The 18,975-nt window shown below is 36.7% G+C and overlaps 1 protein-coding gene across 2 annotated transcripts in view; it reads right to left on the bottom strand.

Annotated features, from left to right (window-relative positions):
* The window catches only part of LOC149064708 (uncharacterized), a 59,406-nt gene extending 41,025 nt beyond the window's left edge, over positions 1-18,381 (bottom strand). The window contains exons 1-2 of one of the 2 annotated variants that reach the window (XM_089254659.1): positions 17,845-18,381; positions 3,822-3,892 (exon numbers count right to left, since the gene is read on the bottom strand). In XM_089254659.1, coding sequence (XP_089110785.1) covers positions 3,822-3,892; positions 17,845-17,858 — 85 coding nt within the window. In that variant the 5' untranslated portion in view covers positions 17,859-18,381. The remainder of the gene's footprint in view (positions 1-3,821; positions 3,893-17,844) is intronic. The other variant, XM_089254658.1, reaches the window with a different exon arrangement.
* Between the last annotated feature and the right edge of the window lie 594 nt (positions 18,382-18,975).

Raw genomic sequence — 18,975 nt, 5'->3', positions numbered from 1 at the left:
ATTTGAAGTGACGCTTCATTTCCCGCGATTGACCGTGATTCTAGCACTAGTTCTGTGATTTTAGCACGAGTTGGCAATTTTGCATACTTTTGGCATGATAATTGACATGATCCCGTATTTTGAAGCCCAATTTCCCGTATTTTTCTTGAAAAAATAGGGTCAGCCTTGAAGCAGTCTCTAGCCTGACATCTTTGGTGGGTGCAAGTCAGATTTTTCATTTGCTCCGCTCCTCCTGAGTGAATTTACAATATCAAGAAACAAAAAAAGAAGAAAAAAAAGATAATCGTCCCGGGCTCCTCCGTGTTAGGACCCATTTCAGCCCCACCCTTGTGGAAGGGGGGGGGGCATGTTTTGGATAGAAAATAAACAGCTTGAATTCCTCTATATCATTTAAAATTGGGAAGAGTGATTAGAATGTAAGTTTGGCGAAGGATAGTCTTAAATTTATACTAAAGTCATCGGAACTTACTCAACATATGTATACATGGTGTCTCATGTGTGTCCTAATTAACTCAGACATGGAACATTCCTAACGAATTGGGGCCGAAGTGGACACGGTAGAACAAATTTTATAGTATATCATTTTTCGTAGAAAATATTTCAGTAGAATTGAACCAGGGCTGTAGATGAATCGAAAAAAAAATTGTGAATTCAAAAGAGTTGGTGATCTTTATCACTTTTAGTGGTTAAAAACTTTTAGTGGTAAAGCATTTACATGATTTACAGCATTACAAGCATGATTTACACCAATATTTGCATTATGGGTGATAAACATTCGGCCCTTATCTAATGTAGTCCTTTCGAGAATAAAAAATTTCTAAAAATGCAAGAAGAAATCCCTAAAAATGTTTTTATTATTTCAAATGTGTTTTTGGAAGGGCGAATGAATATAATATCCATACACAAACGAAATATAGCTGTGCAATGCATTATTGATTTTGGTGCGATGATAACTATGCATAAATTAATTTAGCACCAATTAAGCATGCTCAAATTAATTTAGCACCAATTAAGCATGCTCAAATTAATTTTAAGAGTGTTTTTCATTGATATTTGGCCAGTGAATAATTAATTATGTCTCGTACGGAGAGCAACAGTAATTATATGCAAAATATGACCAACAAGCCGAAAATATTTTGGAACTATGATTTTGAATCTATATTTATAAACGTTGTTCAATTTTTTTTCAACGCTCATTCCCAATTGTTGTTAGCATTAAGTAACACAATATATACTCTTCTGATTTGCAATTGAGTTTTAAGGCATAGAAAACGGGAAAAAGCCTATAATGCAGTGGGAAAAAATTACACACGCCATACAAAATTAGCTTTTGCTACCTAAAAGAGAGGTTCTCCGAAACAAATGCTAGTCGTGAAAAAAGAGCCAACTGTCCGAATCCGAGGACATGAAAGCGTTAATAAATTGAGGCACGTCTCGTGTGGGTGTCACTTGCGTGCGGAAATGATTAGCTAGCTTTTAAAAAGCCAAAAGTGTGTGTTCCGATCACCGCTATTCTTCAACCCTTTCTATTTCACGTGGGCAGAATGTAAATGAGAGGCAGAAAGGGAAATAAGTGCCATTCTGTCGAAGGCGCTGACGTTCGTGTTGACATTTTTTGATGCTTCTCATTTGAGTAAAAAGTAAGAGAAGGAAAGAACAACTTCAAATGAGAAAAACATTGAACAAACAGTAACATTCATGAATAACTTTTTCTCACCAGTTAATTCGTGAAAATTGCTTGATATCTCAAGGTGGACATAAACAGAACAGAATTTAATTTATTTCGTCATTTCCCAGCCCAATGAGGCTGTCTGACGACTTACAAATAGCCTTTCTGAGGCGTCATGAAGGAGAAAGACAAGTTTGTACATGTATGTGTAAAGCATGAGCGTGTGTTTGTATAAACAAAAATCCAGTCCAACGTCATGTCCAAAGCACAAATGTTGTACGCGCTCGAAAAGGTCACAATAAGGGGGAAAAATTAAAATATTCAATATTAAAAAAAAGTCGTTAGTAGACAAAAACCATATAACACAGACAACACATATAAGATATAGAGATAACACATAGGGATACAGGAATGAGTACAATATACCAGGGGCAAAGTAGATAAAGTGGGATGTAATAGGATGACTTATACAGAACTAATAAAAATAGAAATGCGCAATATAAATATATTTATTTTTTCTAATCTCTATTCCCCCTTTTTTCTAATTCAATTTTTTTGAAATTTCTTCTTTTTTTTTCATATTCCTTTTTTTCATTTTTTTCTCGAAAACATTTATAACAAAAATAATAATATAGAATACATAATTTTCTTTATCAGTAGAGTGTCCAGTCAGTGTGCAATACCCTTTTTGGCCTATGGTATATTATTCTCTATAATGGGTCGTAATCCACTACCTCATTGAGATGGCCATATTGTTTATCATAGTGGGTTGTGGATAGCTCCTTGATGAAGTCCAGTATAAGTTAGATAGATAGATAGAACCGCTCACAAAACCCCGGACTGATTCAAAGCACCTTACTCACCAGTATAAGTGGTATACCCACGTCTTTCCTGATGTCAGCTCCACGTGTAAATTTAGGTGCCCTCACAAGAGACCTTAGGATCTTGTTTTGCTGAGATTGTAGTTTTTGCATGTTGCTATGACTTGCGTAAGCCCAGACTGGGGCTGCATATGTCATAATTGGTCGAAGTATAGATTTATATAGTACATAGTATGACTTTATTCTTTAAGGAGAGACGAGCTTGAGGAAATGCTATTTTGGAGAGCATGCCTAGGGCTTGGGTGGCCTTGTTTCTGACATAGTCAGTCTGTGGACCAAAAGCCATTGTCCGGTCCAGAATACCGCCTAGGTATTTTACTTTTCTTACTGGTTACACGGCCGCTTCACCGGTATAGGTGGGTCCGTTTTTCTTGTGAACCAAAATAAATTGCCACTTGCTGTGGTTCAGCTCAATGGCGTTGATGGCCTCTACGATTCTTGAATATTTTCACGGCATTTATTAAATTTTCCTATGATAGGTGATTTCCCTACGATGGCATCGTCAGCAAAAAGTGCTATGATTCCTACCAGAGGTGCAGGAATGTCATTAATATAAAGTAAGAAGAGCTGCGGGTCTAAACAGGATCCTTGCGGAACTGAGGCTCTCATTGGGTGCACGTTTGATAGTGTTCTTCTTGAAAGATAGCTACGGTGGAATAATGTACAATGCTAAAGGGCATTTGGTCGTAAATAAAAAAAAAAACAAATCACGAAATATGCAAATCAGAGCACTATAAAATGCACGGTGTACAACTAACTGTTACCGACACTATTATGTTACATACTTTAACGCTAGGGTTTTTTTTATTAAGATTATTAAAAAAAAATGTATGGCACAAAATATGGGTAAATTTTGGTGTTTTTGAAAATGTTGCATGTAGTTGAACATAAAAATTCGAAGAAAACCAACAATTAAAATCCTAAATGCTCTGGCTAAATTGTATAAAAATATCCATAGCATTTGGGGGGAAAATTGAGTCCCTAAAATGAATAGCAAATTTTTAAATGTTCCTTAAACGAAGGAGATTTTTCCCGTAAGAAAGCATGTGAAGCCAAGATCGTGCACCTACCCTCTTAATGAGAAAAGAAAAGACAAAATTGATAGGAATTACAATTCGGGTGATTTTTTCATGTAAGAAATTTATTTTTTTTCACTTTTTTTTAAAATTTCTTCATCATGTAGTTATTTTTTTATCACTAACGACAAAAATTAAAAAAAAAATTAATTCGAACTCTAGAATTCATGTTTTATATATAATCCTCAAACTTACGAGCAGCAACAAAATCTTGCAATAATTGAAATATGACTATAGTATAAGTAGCAGTGGCCCATTCTCTTCGGCTATAATGAAACAAAAAAATTACATAAATTATAAATTTTTCAACATGAAAAACGAAATCTATAAAATTATTCTTAAATTAAAGAATTTGTACGTTAGCATTCATTTTTGGGCTTGATAAATTCATCAATCTATTATACAGATGAATCACGGTGAACCTGATCAATCTATCATACAGTAGCCTACACAGTCTTGCCTTACTTCAGAAGCTTTCGTTTACAAACAAAAATATTTTCTTACAATCTTATTTGCTATATAAAAATTGCTTTATTCTCAAATGTTTTCACTGTTTATAAAAACATTTTGCGTAAAAATTTTCCCCCCACTCTCAGAACGTCACAAGCAAACATAATGCAAATTGTCGCCATGGAGTCAAATCACGAGGAAGTGTTTCAATTTGACGTAGAAAAGTCAAAACTCGCCAAACAGCTTGTGTCATCCTCTCGACAGTCGAATCGGCGAGGTGATCTTGTATCTCACATGACCATACGTACTATTAAGTCTATATGTCCCGTTTTTATTGCCCACTGGCACGGGCGTAAAGTTATCGGAAATATTGGAAGGTGCCAAACCAGGGCCTGTTTGTTCGGACCCTGGGCAAATATGAATATTTGGTGCTTAGGATAAGGGTTCCTTTAACATAGTGTTCTATGAAGCAGAGGCATGAGGAGGGGAGGGGACATAGAATGTAATACCAAAGGCAGCCAATTTCACCTATGAAAATTTGTGCGTGCCCCGTTTGCCCATGTGAGAAACAGTTCCTAGTTCAAAACTAATATTTCTATAGGGATGAACACAGATGATGGCAAATATTGGGGGGGGGGAAGTAGGGAGCTTGGGCTCATGGGCTGGATTTAATTTCACCCCTATGCCCGACAGTGATTTGTTTTATTAGTGGAATTTGATTTGAGTGTTGTAATAACAAGTAATAACCTGAACTTATCGCCGATACTTTAAATACAGATAATCCAGATTTTTTGTCAAAAGCCTGTACGTTAAGGAGTTAACTTATTGTTTGGCAACTTCGTGCTGATTGGCGATGGCTAGTACAATGCCATACTTTTTAAAAAAAAAACCATAATTTTATTCATCTATCAAAAATCCTCACTTCATTTTTAAAAAAATCCATTTTATAGGCCTATTTGTTTTCATACGGAACTCTATACATAGGATCCGCCTGAAAATCTCCTGAATTCTCTCTCCCCAAAGTTGGCAGCTACGTATAAAACAAAAAAATATGAAGTTCATAAAATATCACGCGAATAAACGAGTTCATTTGTATGGATCAAGGAACTCTTCCATTAAATATTTTCCCAAAAGAAACACGGAAAAGGAACCAAACACTTCTAAAAACTGGAGGTGTTTATTTTGGTTGGCTGTTAGTATGTAAGTATATTGTGAAGAAGGGGAGAAAAAAATTATTTGTGGCACCTAAAAAGAGTGTGCTTGTAAAAATATTTCAGTCCAAACGTTTATAATGGAGGCAGTCACAGCATTAACCGCACTTTTTTTTTTGCAGGAAAAGCGACAAGAAAGAGAAGAGAATCGCCTCTTCTACAAGAAAAGGATATCTTAAGACTGAATCTCTTATATTTACAGTGGCGCCGAATTTGGAGATCGTTACTTACCAGGTAACACGGTGGACCTGACAGTTATGGTGCGCAGTCTGACTTCTCTCTTCCTCAACCACGAGTGTGATTTATTTTACATAAATTCACCGCGTGGTGTTCAGCATTGCCATTCCACCCAAAAGTGACGCCATTTTTTTTTTGAACTCATACGTGTTTACTACCTTTAGCCTAACGATAAAAACTCCAATCCTAAGAATTTCTGGTGAGACGTTAAAAAAAATCTGAAAAATCCAACCGTGAGATTGATCGTAGTGAGATCTTCCGTAAACATTATGAATACAGTCATCCCTCCGTATTCGCAGGGGTTACTTTCCAGGGGTAACAACAAATACGGAAATCCGCGAATAACCCAGACCCTAAAATTTAGTTCTTTAGGTACGTCATTTTTACAGTGTTTCGTGTGGAGGAAGTAGAAGTGGGGTTTTTTCAGTGAATCAAGGCGATGCTTTCCTGAAAGAACAACACCTGAATTTCAGTTAATTTTTTAGAGTATGGTATAACAAGGGGCTCTCTTTACCAATTTTTCTACATGTGAAAAACCTACCACGGTGTGGAGTCTATTTCATCGAAACAATCTACTGCCGATTTAAACTTACGAAGTCTTTGCTATGTTGCTCGAAATGAACTTGTTATATCATCATTATTATCACACATAATATACAGTAAAGGGGCCATTCAAGTATTACGCAAGCAGATTTTCAGCCATTTTTGACCCCCTCCCCCCCCTGTCAGCAGACGTAAGCAAAACACTGACCCCCCCCCCCCCCCCCCGTCAGCAGCTTAGAATATTTCATATCTTAGAATATTTCAAAAAGGGGTGGTTGATGACGTAAGCAACCTTCAAACCCCCCTCCCCCCCTTGTCATCAAAAGCCAGCAAATCCGAAACCTCCTCCCCCCCCCGATGCTGACGTAATACTTGAATGACCCCAAAGATGAAAAGTGGTTTCTTTTTTGTAGGAAAAAAGAGGGGAATTATATACTTCAGGCTGCTCTCATTAGATACATATACTATCCTCAACACCACTCTGAAAGGTGCTCATTATCCAGGGCTTCACAAATTCAATTCCCCCATGGCGACCATAAAATTGGCATTAGCGCCTAAGAGATTGGCATGGCATTACCGAACAAGGAAAACACAAAATGTTTGGAAATTATATCAATATGTTTTTCAACATGAAAAGGGGTCACAAAATCTTCAAAAAAAAAAAAAAAAATCAGAAAAACTATTTGACAGTTTTTTCTGAAAAAAATATGCTTGGCTCCTAAGAAATTTAGCTTTCCGATTCTCAGGATTCGCAGATTAAATAATGACGGCTATAGCGTTCTAAGTTATGCAATACATAACATGCATACTTTTTTTTAGTGCACCGACAGGAAAAACAGCATTTTCTGCATCAGAGACATGTGGATTCAGGGCTATATAATAACAGGTGTAGCTACAGCAACGTCCGATTGAATTTTACGTTCTTATTTCTTGATATATTTGATTGTAGACTCATTGATTTTTTGTAACAACGGGAAATCGCAGCAATGAAGATATATATATATATATATATAACCTTTGTCAATATTTTCCTGATTTTCTTCCAAGTTTTTCACTTTAGAAACATTTAAATAACAGTCTTTTATAATTATTTTCAGAAGCACCAGAAAAAACTTTTTAAAAGGAGTTTTTAAACGTTTATTTGAAACGTACAATTCATATTTGGTTCAGATCCGGGAATTATTACCTCAAAAGTGTTTTTCAAAAAAAAAAAGGGGATACCGAGGGACGACCGTACATTGAAAATCACGGAATTTCTGTGACACATGGAAGTAATATCTCAGGATTTTCCTATGAATGTTTACCCACGAATTTTCACGTCGAAATGTTTGCTTTCCCCGCTGATACTCATCATTTCAATCATTATTTTGGTCCTACATTAACAGCTGCATTTATTCTCTTAAAACATAGAGATTCTCGACCTGTGGAGGCGCGATCCCACCCAAGATATACAAGAATCAAGTATCTTAAAATGAAATACAATTCAAAATGAGAGTGAGAGAATAAAAATGTGGAGTTTTATAATACAAAAATAACACATAGAACTCTTATACATTAGATAGAAAATTAGTTCTAATTGAATATCTAAAATCGCAGAATTAATGATTCTTGAACAATATAAAGGGCTTCCGCTTGCTCACTCTTTATGATGACAACGGGAACAATTGGTGGGCCACCTGAACCCAGGACACCGAGTAAAACCGGATCCTTCAAATTATTGAGGAATTCCATTTATTATGAAGATAGATAGCTGAAGGCGTTAAGTAACTTGTAATATATTTATATTAGTTATTTAAAATTCAATGATAAATTAGTACTTGCTTTGGGTGGGAGGGAAGAATTCGGACATTGGCCATGGTATTTACAGGGTGTCCCATAAATTCATAAACAGTCTGAGAATTTATAAAAATTGTAGGAATTGTATACTTGAATTCGATTTGCGGAAAGTAATTCTCACGCCAGAGGATTGTTGTTGTTGTTGTTTTTTTTTTGGTATAGATAACAGTATTTAGTTCCAACTTTCGTCGATAGATAGCGGTACGCGAAAGGAAATCACTGGAAATAAACAAATCACAGTCCTATAAAGTGCAAGGTGTACGATTAACAGCTCATTTCCGAATTTTCCTGTTACTTTCGCTTACATAATGTTTTCATTGTGATGTTGACATTGGTGGATGAAGCACTAACATTTGTCAAAATTTCTCCGCCTCACTGATCTGCACAAAGATTTAAATGTTTGCACATGTATTCCCGCATCGAGAAACTAGTTCGAAACTACGAAAAACAAGAAATGTCGTGCCACCAACATCTGAGAGAAATCTCCAATTATGATGCTCGAGAGTTTCTGAAACATCTAAGGCCTAAAAACACACTCTACACAAAATATGTGTCCGAATTTTGAAAAATGTGTGCGCGCTTTTGTAAATATTCAAACATTTTCATTGATTCATCTTTCAAGACAAGTTTTAACACAGTCTCACTAACGAAGACATCAGATGTGTGACGGACTGGCGGATAAGGCAATTTTCCGCAACAAAATGCTATTTTATTTTCTCATTTTTTCCCCTTTAAATATTATCAGTCTATGCCATAGTTTCCCAACATTTTTCGTCCCATCGCCCCCCTTTTCAGATTTTTTTTTCTCCCATCTCCCCCCAACGCAATCTAACCCATAGGATCCTATGTTATACTCGTAGCTTCTACCGCCCCCTGGAACTTTCTATCGCCCTCAAGGGGGCGTTAACGCCCACGTTGGGAATCGCTGGTCTATGCCAATGTGATAGTGTGTTATTCCAAGATGAAGGAGAATAGCGCTCTTTTTTTTTTTTAGCTCTTCGTTTTGTATAGCGTTCAGCGGTCACGGTCATGTATAACAAGAACGCAAGTAACAATAGTAAAATTTCTGTAATACAGCGACGCAGACAACATTCTACAAAAAATCGACCATTAGAAGAATGAGATAACACACAAAAAGCATTAGAAAACTAGAACAAAATTTTTGTGTTTCATTGAAGTGACTCTTCTAGAGGATTTCAACATTCACTGTATTTGCATCCCATTGGTTTTCATAAATTTTAATTTTATGCTAGAATTGATTCAAAGTAAGAGGCCATTCAAGTATTAGCATTACTCAAGTTTCAAGTGAGCATCGATGGGGGGGGGGAGGGGGGGTTCGGATTTCCTGACTTTTGATGATGGGGAGGGGGCGTTTAACTGATGGTTACGTCATTCTTTATAAAAATCCTTTAGAAGATATTCTTAGTGTCATCTTACTAGGAGTGCGAAAAATTAGAAAAACCTTCCCCTAGTTTGTGGCACCTGAGCTAACACCCACCCCCACCTAATTGATAACTTTTCAAAAGTCCTCCTTCTCTAGTAGACCTGTCAGACCTCAACAGACGTGTCCCCCTCCTGTCCTGTCTCACTTATAGGGGTGGGGGTTCGGCCAAACGGTTTTGTGCCCACTCAGTGCGTCACATGCGTTGTCCTGGAGTGATTTGCTGGACTTCCGTACCTAAGCAAGTACATGCTCTTCGAACGGGGTGGTGTGGTTCACCGAGGCTGTGCATGGTGATCGGGGGGAATTGTCTACTTTTGCCCTCTTTAATAATATGTAGAAAAAACTATTGTCATAATAACATATAAATATGTTTTATTTTTTTTTTTTTGCATCAAAAATACATTTTTGATCGTCGGGGGGGGGGGGCATAAGTTCCTCGTTGCCCCCCTGCTTGTACGTCTCTGATCCCATATGCGTTGGGGTGGGACAGGTACAGTTGATGAAATTTTGCTGGGGGGGGGGAGTGGTCAAAAAAAGACTAAACATCTGTTGACGTAATATTTGAATGCCCCTAATGAGTTTTTAAAATTCTCAACTACAAAACCTGGTCCCAAACATTTTCTGGACTCTACTTGAGCCTATTTTTGAAAAAAGACAGGAGGAAGAGGGTAGTCAAAGCATCCACAAAAAAAAAAAACACACACACACACACAACAACACGGTGTGATAAAAATTATCGTAACAAAAATACGAGCACTACGTACAAAAATTAACGAGAAATTAGAATCAACGATTTCAGAATTGATGAAAACTCGGAATAAGTTATAGAAACGAGTTCAGAATTGTTTAAAATTAAAAATAATTAAGAATTCAAACTTATATAAAGTACAAAAATATTATTGGGAATTCGGGATTACTGAAAATTCAGGAATTATTGAAAATAGAAAATTTATCTTAAAATTCAGAGAGTTATTAAAAATCTGTAATCACCGAAAATTGAGAATTATTCAAAACTCAGAATTGATAAGAGCCTTTCCAAAAATTCTAATGCATTGACTATTTCAAGGTCTGGGCCCCGTTCCCCCCCCCCCTCTCTTAAGAACTCCACAAAAAAACAACCTCGTCTTATCTTGAGCAGAGGATGGGAAAACGGAACCAGTGGCACATTGAGTGAAACCGGACCCACAAAAGTTTTAAAAAATTTCAGTCATTCTGAATTTTCGTGAATTTTTTTGATTGCGCTCATATTTTTGTATAGGCATTTTCAAGCACTTGTATATATTCCATGAGTTTTTATATTAATCCTTTTTCTAAGAGAAGCTCATTGAAACAGTCCTTGTTGGAATATGCAAACATTGCGTTTTTTTTTCAGTGTTTCTCAACCTTTCTGCACCCAAGTACTACTAGTAAATTCCTGAAGCAATTCGACGGATCACTTATTTACAGCGTGAGTAGAGTGACCATTTATCCCGTATGTTACGGGAAATTCTTGTATTTTTCGCTGTTCCGACTTTCTTTATATTGTACAATAGTCCCGTTTTTCCTACCTAAGTTTTTTTTTGAATTTATAATCTTTTCTAAAATCGTAATTAAAGACAATTTTCATACCTCATAAATTATATTATGAAAAGTATGGGTGTAACTGAAATATATATATTTGACAGGTTCAACTTGTGTTTTTCTGTGAACTATAATTTCAATTCAATGCGATTTCCAGTAGTCCATCGATCCTCCCGCCATTGGTAATTTTAGCAATAATTGGTGAATCTGCTGATTGATGGCAACGTTTTTGTTATTAATTGGCAATGTTCCGTGCTATGCCGTATATAAAATCTCAATTCTTATTTTTTTGAATGATATATGATCACCAAGTCATGATGAACGTTTCTTTCCCCCGTGGTTCATTTTTGTTCACTGCAATTCGTAGCAGACATTTTGTTTTCCGTAGCTACCTGCCTTTTAGCAATTTCGACAATAATCAGCAAATTGGTCGAAAATCGAATTTTTTGGATACAATTAGCGATATTTTATATTTAGAATCGCAATTTCCCGTATTTCTCTCGATAAGATATGGTTACGCTATATGAACATCTGATTTTCTTTTTTCATTTAAACACCAGAACAATTTCATTCAATCAGAATTAAATTACCGAGGACCACCTGTACCATCGTCGTGGACCATAGGTTGAGAAACGCTTTAATATATCATTTCGTTATTTTGAATTCGAAGAAAAGTCGTTGTGTGCTTTTTTTTTTATTTCAAGGGCACGAAACCAATTGGATGATGTCGTGATTAAGTACAGAAGATAAAGACCAAGGATGGGTTGAACGATAGCCCTTCAATGCGGAACTATATAATTAACGAATTATGTTATTAAAGGCGGAATTATCCATCAATTAGACCTCCATACAGTAGCTAGTACCTCGGGGGAGAGAGAGCTGATTTATCTCAATCTCTCTTTTTGCTCACGAGCAACTTGTTAACGAGTTAATCAACTTTATTGGAGGCAGTAACTACAACGTACCAGGAACTACGATAAGGCACGATCTAAGAGAACAAAGGATGAATATATACATCGAGAAAATATTTCTAATGTCACGGATGATGTTGAAAAAAAAAAAGTTACAACATGAGGAGGGTGGAGTCAGAACTTGCATGACAAATTATTCTTTTGTCTCGGGCTGTATAAAAGGCTAATAATTCTACGTATCTGCAAATACAATTTTGTTATATAATGGAGATATAAATCAAAGATCTCATACTCATTTAGTTTTGATACTGTTCATACTATTTCGCATGGGAAAAATGATATAATTTGATAAGTCACAGAATAACTGGATATTTAGGCCAGCATTTTAATTGAAGTAGTCTAACTAGAACGAAATAATTGCCGGAAAAATCAATGTATTGATTAATTGAGTTTTTTTTAAGTAGTTGTTCCTAACGGTGTTGGACTAAATAATTTAGATAAGAAACGAAAATTGATAATATATACCCGTTTAATGAAGGTTAATATTTCACAAGAAAAATAATTTCAGAACATATAAAATTCTCCAATAGTATAGGACCCACAGTTTGACTCTTGGGTTTACCCGTTAACTGGGGGAATCTACATAAAAGAAATTTCGTATAAAATAAAATACAGTGCGCTGTAAAAGTTAGACACAAATTGGAAAGAAGAAAAAAAAAGACACATGAAATTCGCTCTTAAATTAAGAAAAAAACCCCAAATTATTGAATAATGAAGATTATTGAATATAATTCTTTCTCCCTCTCTCTCTCTCATCTCGTACGAGCATCTGAGAGAGCTGGTCGACTTCAACCCACGTCAAAGACTAAAATTTCCCACAGGACTCAAAACATGCTGCACGTGCCATGCTCAGTAGGTTAGAGTTTGAATTACTGAGCTGTTTAATCTTTGCTATCTATCATAATATTTTTGTACTTTTATCTCGCTATCGAAATTATATAGATCAACTCTATTGCATAGAGTAACATTGTGGTTGAATGTACATGGCTGATCTTGCATTGCACCAATTAGTATAATCTCCGATAACACTTCTTTTTCATGCTAGATTTATTATTATTATTATTTTCTTATTAATGCATTATGTAACATTTTGGTGATTGAACATAAGTGATTTAATTTCTGTATCCATTATAATACTCGCATTTATCGCATAATATTTCTTTTCTTACTATTCATTTTACTAACCAACTCTATTGCATAGAGTAGCATTTTGATGAGGCACATGGCTGATCTTTGTGTATTGTAGTATTCTGATGATAGCATTTACCGGACCGTATGTTTTTTTTTTTATTAACTAAAAAAGTTGTTATGTTATGTAAGTCTACAGGAAGTCCCCTCGGGCTGGGCAACGACGAGAAAAATTAAATTCTGTCTGTCTGTCTGTAAAAAATTAAATATTTAAGCTGCTAAAAAAATTTCCGAAGAAACGCCACGACTTTTAACCCTTCGCGGCCTAGTATGAACCGTATTTTTCCTTCGAAAATTACACAAACAAAAAAATTTGAAACTAAATTTTTCACCTGTACCTAACTTTCTAATTTTTTTTCGAGAATTTTATAAACTTCTGAATGAAAGTTTGGCAAAAATTATTAATTTCTTTATCCTAGAGTAAAAATATTCTTAAAAATCCATTAAAATTTCCTCGAAGTTAGAATGTCAAAAAATTGTTATTGGATAAGCTTCGGCTTAATATGTTAAGCATTAAAAACTAACTTTTGAAACTACTATACACGTCACTTTTTTTTAACGGGAAAATTAGCTTTCTTGTATTTTACATACAAATACTATATAGAAAATGTTCGTTAAATAATCATAACAGATTTTCTAAATAATTGAAACGTAATTCGATTAGCCAATTTCGATTTTGACTGACGTTGCGTTATCGCAACGCTTTGTTTACAAATTTTTCTAGTAATTTTCATAGAAATTTTTTGATCATTTTTGTTGCAGCATGGTCATTTTCTGCACACGAAGGCTAATTAGACCGGGACCTACAATTTATTGCTGATTCCGAGTATGGCAGCCTTTTTTTAAACTCAGCGAGAGGTTGATGCGCTATCCCCTGGATGTGGGACATCCAGGCAATCTTTTCCTGTGATCATGTCGTTATTCCTGTTGTATCCCTGTAAGGAAAGTTTCTGGCAAGGACGAACCGGGTATCGAACTCGCGACACCTCTAAACATCCTTTTGTACTTCGGGCGAGTATTTTATCGACCTGGGCTACCACGCCAGGAAACTGAGATTGGATCGGTATTTTGGTTTGGTTTAGAAAACATTGATTAAATTTGAGAAAAATGTGGATTTAGTTTTCTATTTCTTTCTATTGAACGTTTTTAGTGGCAAACCTTCGCGTGCAGCTCTTAGCAATGACTTTGTACCGGAAATGTGCACGTGTACCTAACAATCTGATTGCGTTTCTAATGTTGCCCGTAATTTTTTAGTGCTGCCATCTATTTTTCTAAATGCGAGTGAAGCGTAATGATTGACCGTTGCACTTTAGGCCTGTTGCTTTCTGCGGCGAGACTTTACGACGTGGAGATCGTTGAGCATCTTATCTACCTGGGATACCCCGCCCCAGAATTTTTTTGAGAAAATGAACATATTTGTGGAAATCAAAAGGTCTAATGAGAAAGATTGCCATAGTAATGAAAATCAATTTTACTTGACTTTGTAAAATTTATTTACAAAGAAATTTTATATTTTATAACTTTTAAAAAATGACACATACAAATATATATATACAAATATATATATACAAATACAACGCCACAACAGGCAAATTGCCCAACGAGGTGGCTGACTTAAGAACATCATGGATCCCCGAGCCATTTTTTGGAGGCCCTACCTACTACTGCTACACCACAAATGCACCCCCCCCCCTCCCCGTGGAACCCCCCAACGAATCGGGGAGGATCTTTGTCGTAGAGGTATAGTTTCAATTTAAAAAATACTTAGAAGGCGTTCAAAAATTACCCTGCACCAGTTTTGAAAGTGAAAATACAGTGTAACAAAATAAAAATAAAAAACTAAATTTCTATACAGTTCCTCTGTCCTCTAACTTCCAATTAGAAAGTTGTTGCCCTGTTTCTCCTAAAACCAAAAAAAAAAAAATTGCAATTTTCTAAGTGCCATGTCCGCTGAGATAAAAGAGAGATTTGAAAAGAAAAATCGGAGAAAAGCTGGGAAAGGACAACATAAATGAAGGGAAGAAGCGTTGTCGTTAGTTTTTTGCTGTTCTTTCATAATTTTTCTCCGTTTTTACAATTCGAATATCTCAGCCAATATTGCAATTGGAAACTTGTTAATTTTTTTTTTGTTGTTGGCCTCAGGAGAAACGGGACAGCTTTCTAATTGGAAGTTAGAGTACAGGGGACCGTATAGAAATTTAGATTTTTTTTTATTTTGTTACGCTGTATTTTCACTCTAAAAACTGGCAGAGGGTAATTTTTAAACATCTTTTGAGCATTTTTTTAAATTGAAACTATACCTCAACGGCGGATGGTTGATGAGATAAAGGCCGTATTAACACTCACAGGACAGCGTGTATAAAAAAATTGTGCAATTTGGTCACGCATTGGAAGAGCGGTAAAAAAAAATGGGTTAGAGTAGATATTTGAACGCGGTTATATAGATAATTTCAATAAAATTCTTGGACAAAGGTGTTTTGAATGATAACAAAAATCAACGTAAGCGTATGCAAATTATGTGTTTGGAAACCGCTTAACTCCGCAGCGGATAGGCCAAGAAATACGGTAATATACATAAAATACGATTTATAAATAAATATATACGATATGTAAATAAATAAATGCATGAAATTTTTACGTTTTTGTGTTACGGAAGTCGGTTACGATTTTGGGTCGAGTTTTCATTTAACTCTAGCATATATCGGGACCCATTAGACCCATCGGGACCATGTTATGTGCATGTACCGAGAGGCTCCCACATCCTACAGCAGGGCCCTTGGCTGGAATTTAGATGGCGAGCCCCCAAACCAGCTTTTCAGGGGGCCCCCTCTGTGGTTAATTTATAGTGTGAAAAATCAAAAAGTGATAAGAATCGTTCCGGCCCCTGTCAGCCCTGACCTTGTGGGGGGTCATGCCGAGAGGAATGTATAATATACATACAACACCAGTGCTCCCAACACACAGGGTCCGGGTACCCGGGGGGGGGATTGCACGTATAAGTTAAAAGTTTTCATTTTCAAGGGCCCTTGATGGATCTCATTGTTTTCTTGCTGCTTTAACATTGAAAAATTTGCGATAGCGGGAGCAAAACATATATCCATTCTGGGGCCTCATAAAATTTGTGAATTCGGTCACGGGTAGTTGCGTGGGTGGGCCTAGATTTTATTCGTTGGTGAAATGAATACAAATGAAAATTGTTCATGGCAATCGCACCGGGGGATGACCGACAAGCTTCCAAGTCGGGGGCCCCCATGTTTACAGGTTTCATTTTGGGGGCCCTGGATGAATCTCATTCTTTTCTGTTGTAGAATTTGCAACAGCGGAAGTCCGAGACAAAGCCAGTCTGGGACCCCACTAAAAGTATGCGAATTGGTATCCCGGGTAATTGGTTGGGGGCCCTGGATTTTATTCGTTGGTAAAACGAATACAAGTGAAAATTTTTCACGGCACTCGCTGCGGGGGATGACCAACAAGCTTCCAAGTCGGGGGCTCCATGTTTGCAGGTTTCATTTTGGGGGCCCTGGGTGAATCTCATTCTTTTCTATTGTGGAATTTGCAACAGCGGAAGTCCGAGACAAAGCCAGTCTGGGACCCCACTAAAAGTATGCGAATTGGTATCCCGGGTAATTGGTTGGGGGCCCTGGATTTTATTCGTTGGTAAAACGAATACAAGTGAAAATTTTTCACGGCACTCGCTGCGGGGGATGACCAACAAGCTTCCAAGTCGGGGGCTCCATGTTTGCAGGTTTCATTTTGGGGGCCCTGGGTGAATCTCATTCTTTTCTATTGTGGAATTTGCAATAGCGGAAGCGCGAGATAAAGCCAGTCTGGGGCCCCACTAAATGTATGCGAATTGGTGTCCCAGGTAATTGGTTGGGGGCCCTGGATTTCATTCGTTGGCAAAACGAATACGAATGAAAATTTTTCACGGCACTCGCTGCGGGGGATGACCGACAAGCTTCCAAGTAGGGGGGCCCCATGTTTACAGGTTTCATTTTGGGGGCCCTGGATGAATCTGATTCTTTTTTTTTGTTCAACATTGTACAATTTGCAACAGCAGAAGACCGAGATAAATCCAGTCTGGATTCCCCACTAAAAATCTGAGTATTGGGTCTCCACTACTGGAGGGGGGGGGGGGGCCCTAGATTTCTTTCGTTGTAAAAGTGATTAAAATTTAAAATTTTCGTTGCCCCTCACCGGGGAGATGCCCGACAAGCCATGGAAATCTTGACAGGATTCATTTTGGGTGTCCCTTGATGAATCTCATTGATTTTTGTTGTTTAACATTGTAAAATTTGTAACACATCGGTAGCCTGAGATAAATTCTGTCAGGGGGCCCCACTAAAATTCAACGAATTGAAGTCTTGGGACCCCCATGGGCAAGTTTTCTGGGGGTACTTGATGAATCACATTTGTTTTTTTGTTGCTTTATTATTGCAAAATTCGCTTCTTCTGTAAGCTGGTGCTTTCACACGTCCCTTTGCATAGCACGCTGATGAAATTGGACGAAATAAACAAGATATGTTGTGAAGACAAGTTTGGGGGGGGGGGGGTTTGGGCGGCAGGGGGCAGAGCCCCCCCCTAGTAAATAAATAAATATACACGCTATTTATAAATAAATAAATGAATACATATACATAAGTGAATACATATTTTTTTTTAAATAAATGCGTACGCAATATTCGCAGATAAGTGATTACACATGATTTATAAATAAATACACGATATTTAGGATTGAATTGATAAAATTAATACATAATGAAAAATAAATAACTCACCAGAGGAACAACATATTCACGAAGATGGATACTATAAGATCACGGAGAACATTCGATCATCTCCCGCTCAATAAAATCAGCATTAAACCGACATTCCTATTGATTTAATTAGCACTTAATCCAGTCAAGAAATATCCAGTCGAAAAATCCCTGATTCAATCATGCAGAATATTCGTTAATCACTTCCACGCGTAGAGAATCAGAATATATCCTTTATCATGTTGGGAATCATGATGGAGAATTTTTTTCGATACTTTGTTAAAAAGTAAAAAAAAAAAAAAAAAGAAGTTATATAAGTACCGCGTATTCTTTCCCCCTCATGTCGTAATCCTCATCATGAAATATCGGTCCATGATGGTCGATGCTGGGCCTTTTCTCGGCGTATTTCTGAGATTATTAGAGGAGAAAAGAGAGCAATGTGTGTTGGGATGGATGCCGGGCGGTCAACATGCGCCCGTGAATCTTTTCCTCCTTCTGCGTGGCTTTGACATTGATGGAAAGATTTCACTGTTCACTTTGTTTTTTTTCTTGTCTTGTGGTGATGGTGGTTGAGGAACGTGTGGCTAAAACCGCGCGCGTGGGTGACTCCTCCCTCTGTTTTTCCTCGTCACTTTTTTTTTATGACATGACGGACGATTAGGTGAAAGGAGCAACAGCAACAGCCGTTTAAAAACAGAAACCAACTCCCATATTATATTAAATGCTTGGCTTTTATATGTTTTGCTCATTTTGATTGTAAATAAGCAGTGGGAAGCGTCTAGGATTTCACACAGTTGATTTTTTAAACTGAATAGAATCTGAAAATATGCGAATTTAATTATTTTGTCCCTTCACTCCCGTTATAACGAACTGCAGGATAGGAAAAAATTGATTTGCTTTCGATTCGTTAAGAAGAAATGGGCAATTTTGATGAAAATCATAAATAGGCCACCCCCCACTGAAATCTGAAATTACCGAATAATTATGAATTATTGAATCTGGAACAATTCAGATTTTAGAATAAACATAATTTCATCAACCCTCTGTTTGACTTACTAACCGATAGTAAAATATTTTCAACTATAAGGGAATTCTTAAAAGTATGTGTGAGTAGTGAATATGCATGTTAATATGCCTTTTCCGTATGTATTT

The sequence above is a fragment of the Pholcus phalangioides genome, unplaced genomic scaffold, assembly GCF_987345545.1.
Source record: "Pholcus phalangioides strain wild (caught in Gottingen) unplaced genomic scaffold, Ppha-v1.0 ptg000042l_1, whole genome shotgun sequence".
Classification (NCBI taxonomy): domain Eukaryota; kingdom Metazoa; phylum Arthropoda; class Arachnida; order Araneae; family Pholcidae; genus Pholcus; species Pholcus phalangioides.
The sequence above is the reverse complement of the archived record's forward strand: the minus strand, read 5'-3'. Positions and strand labels throughout refer to the sequence as shown.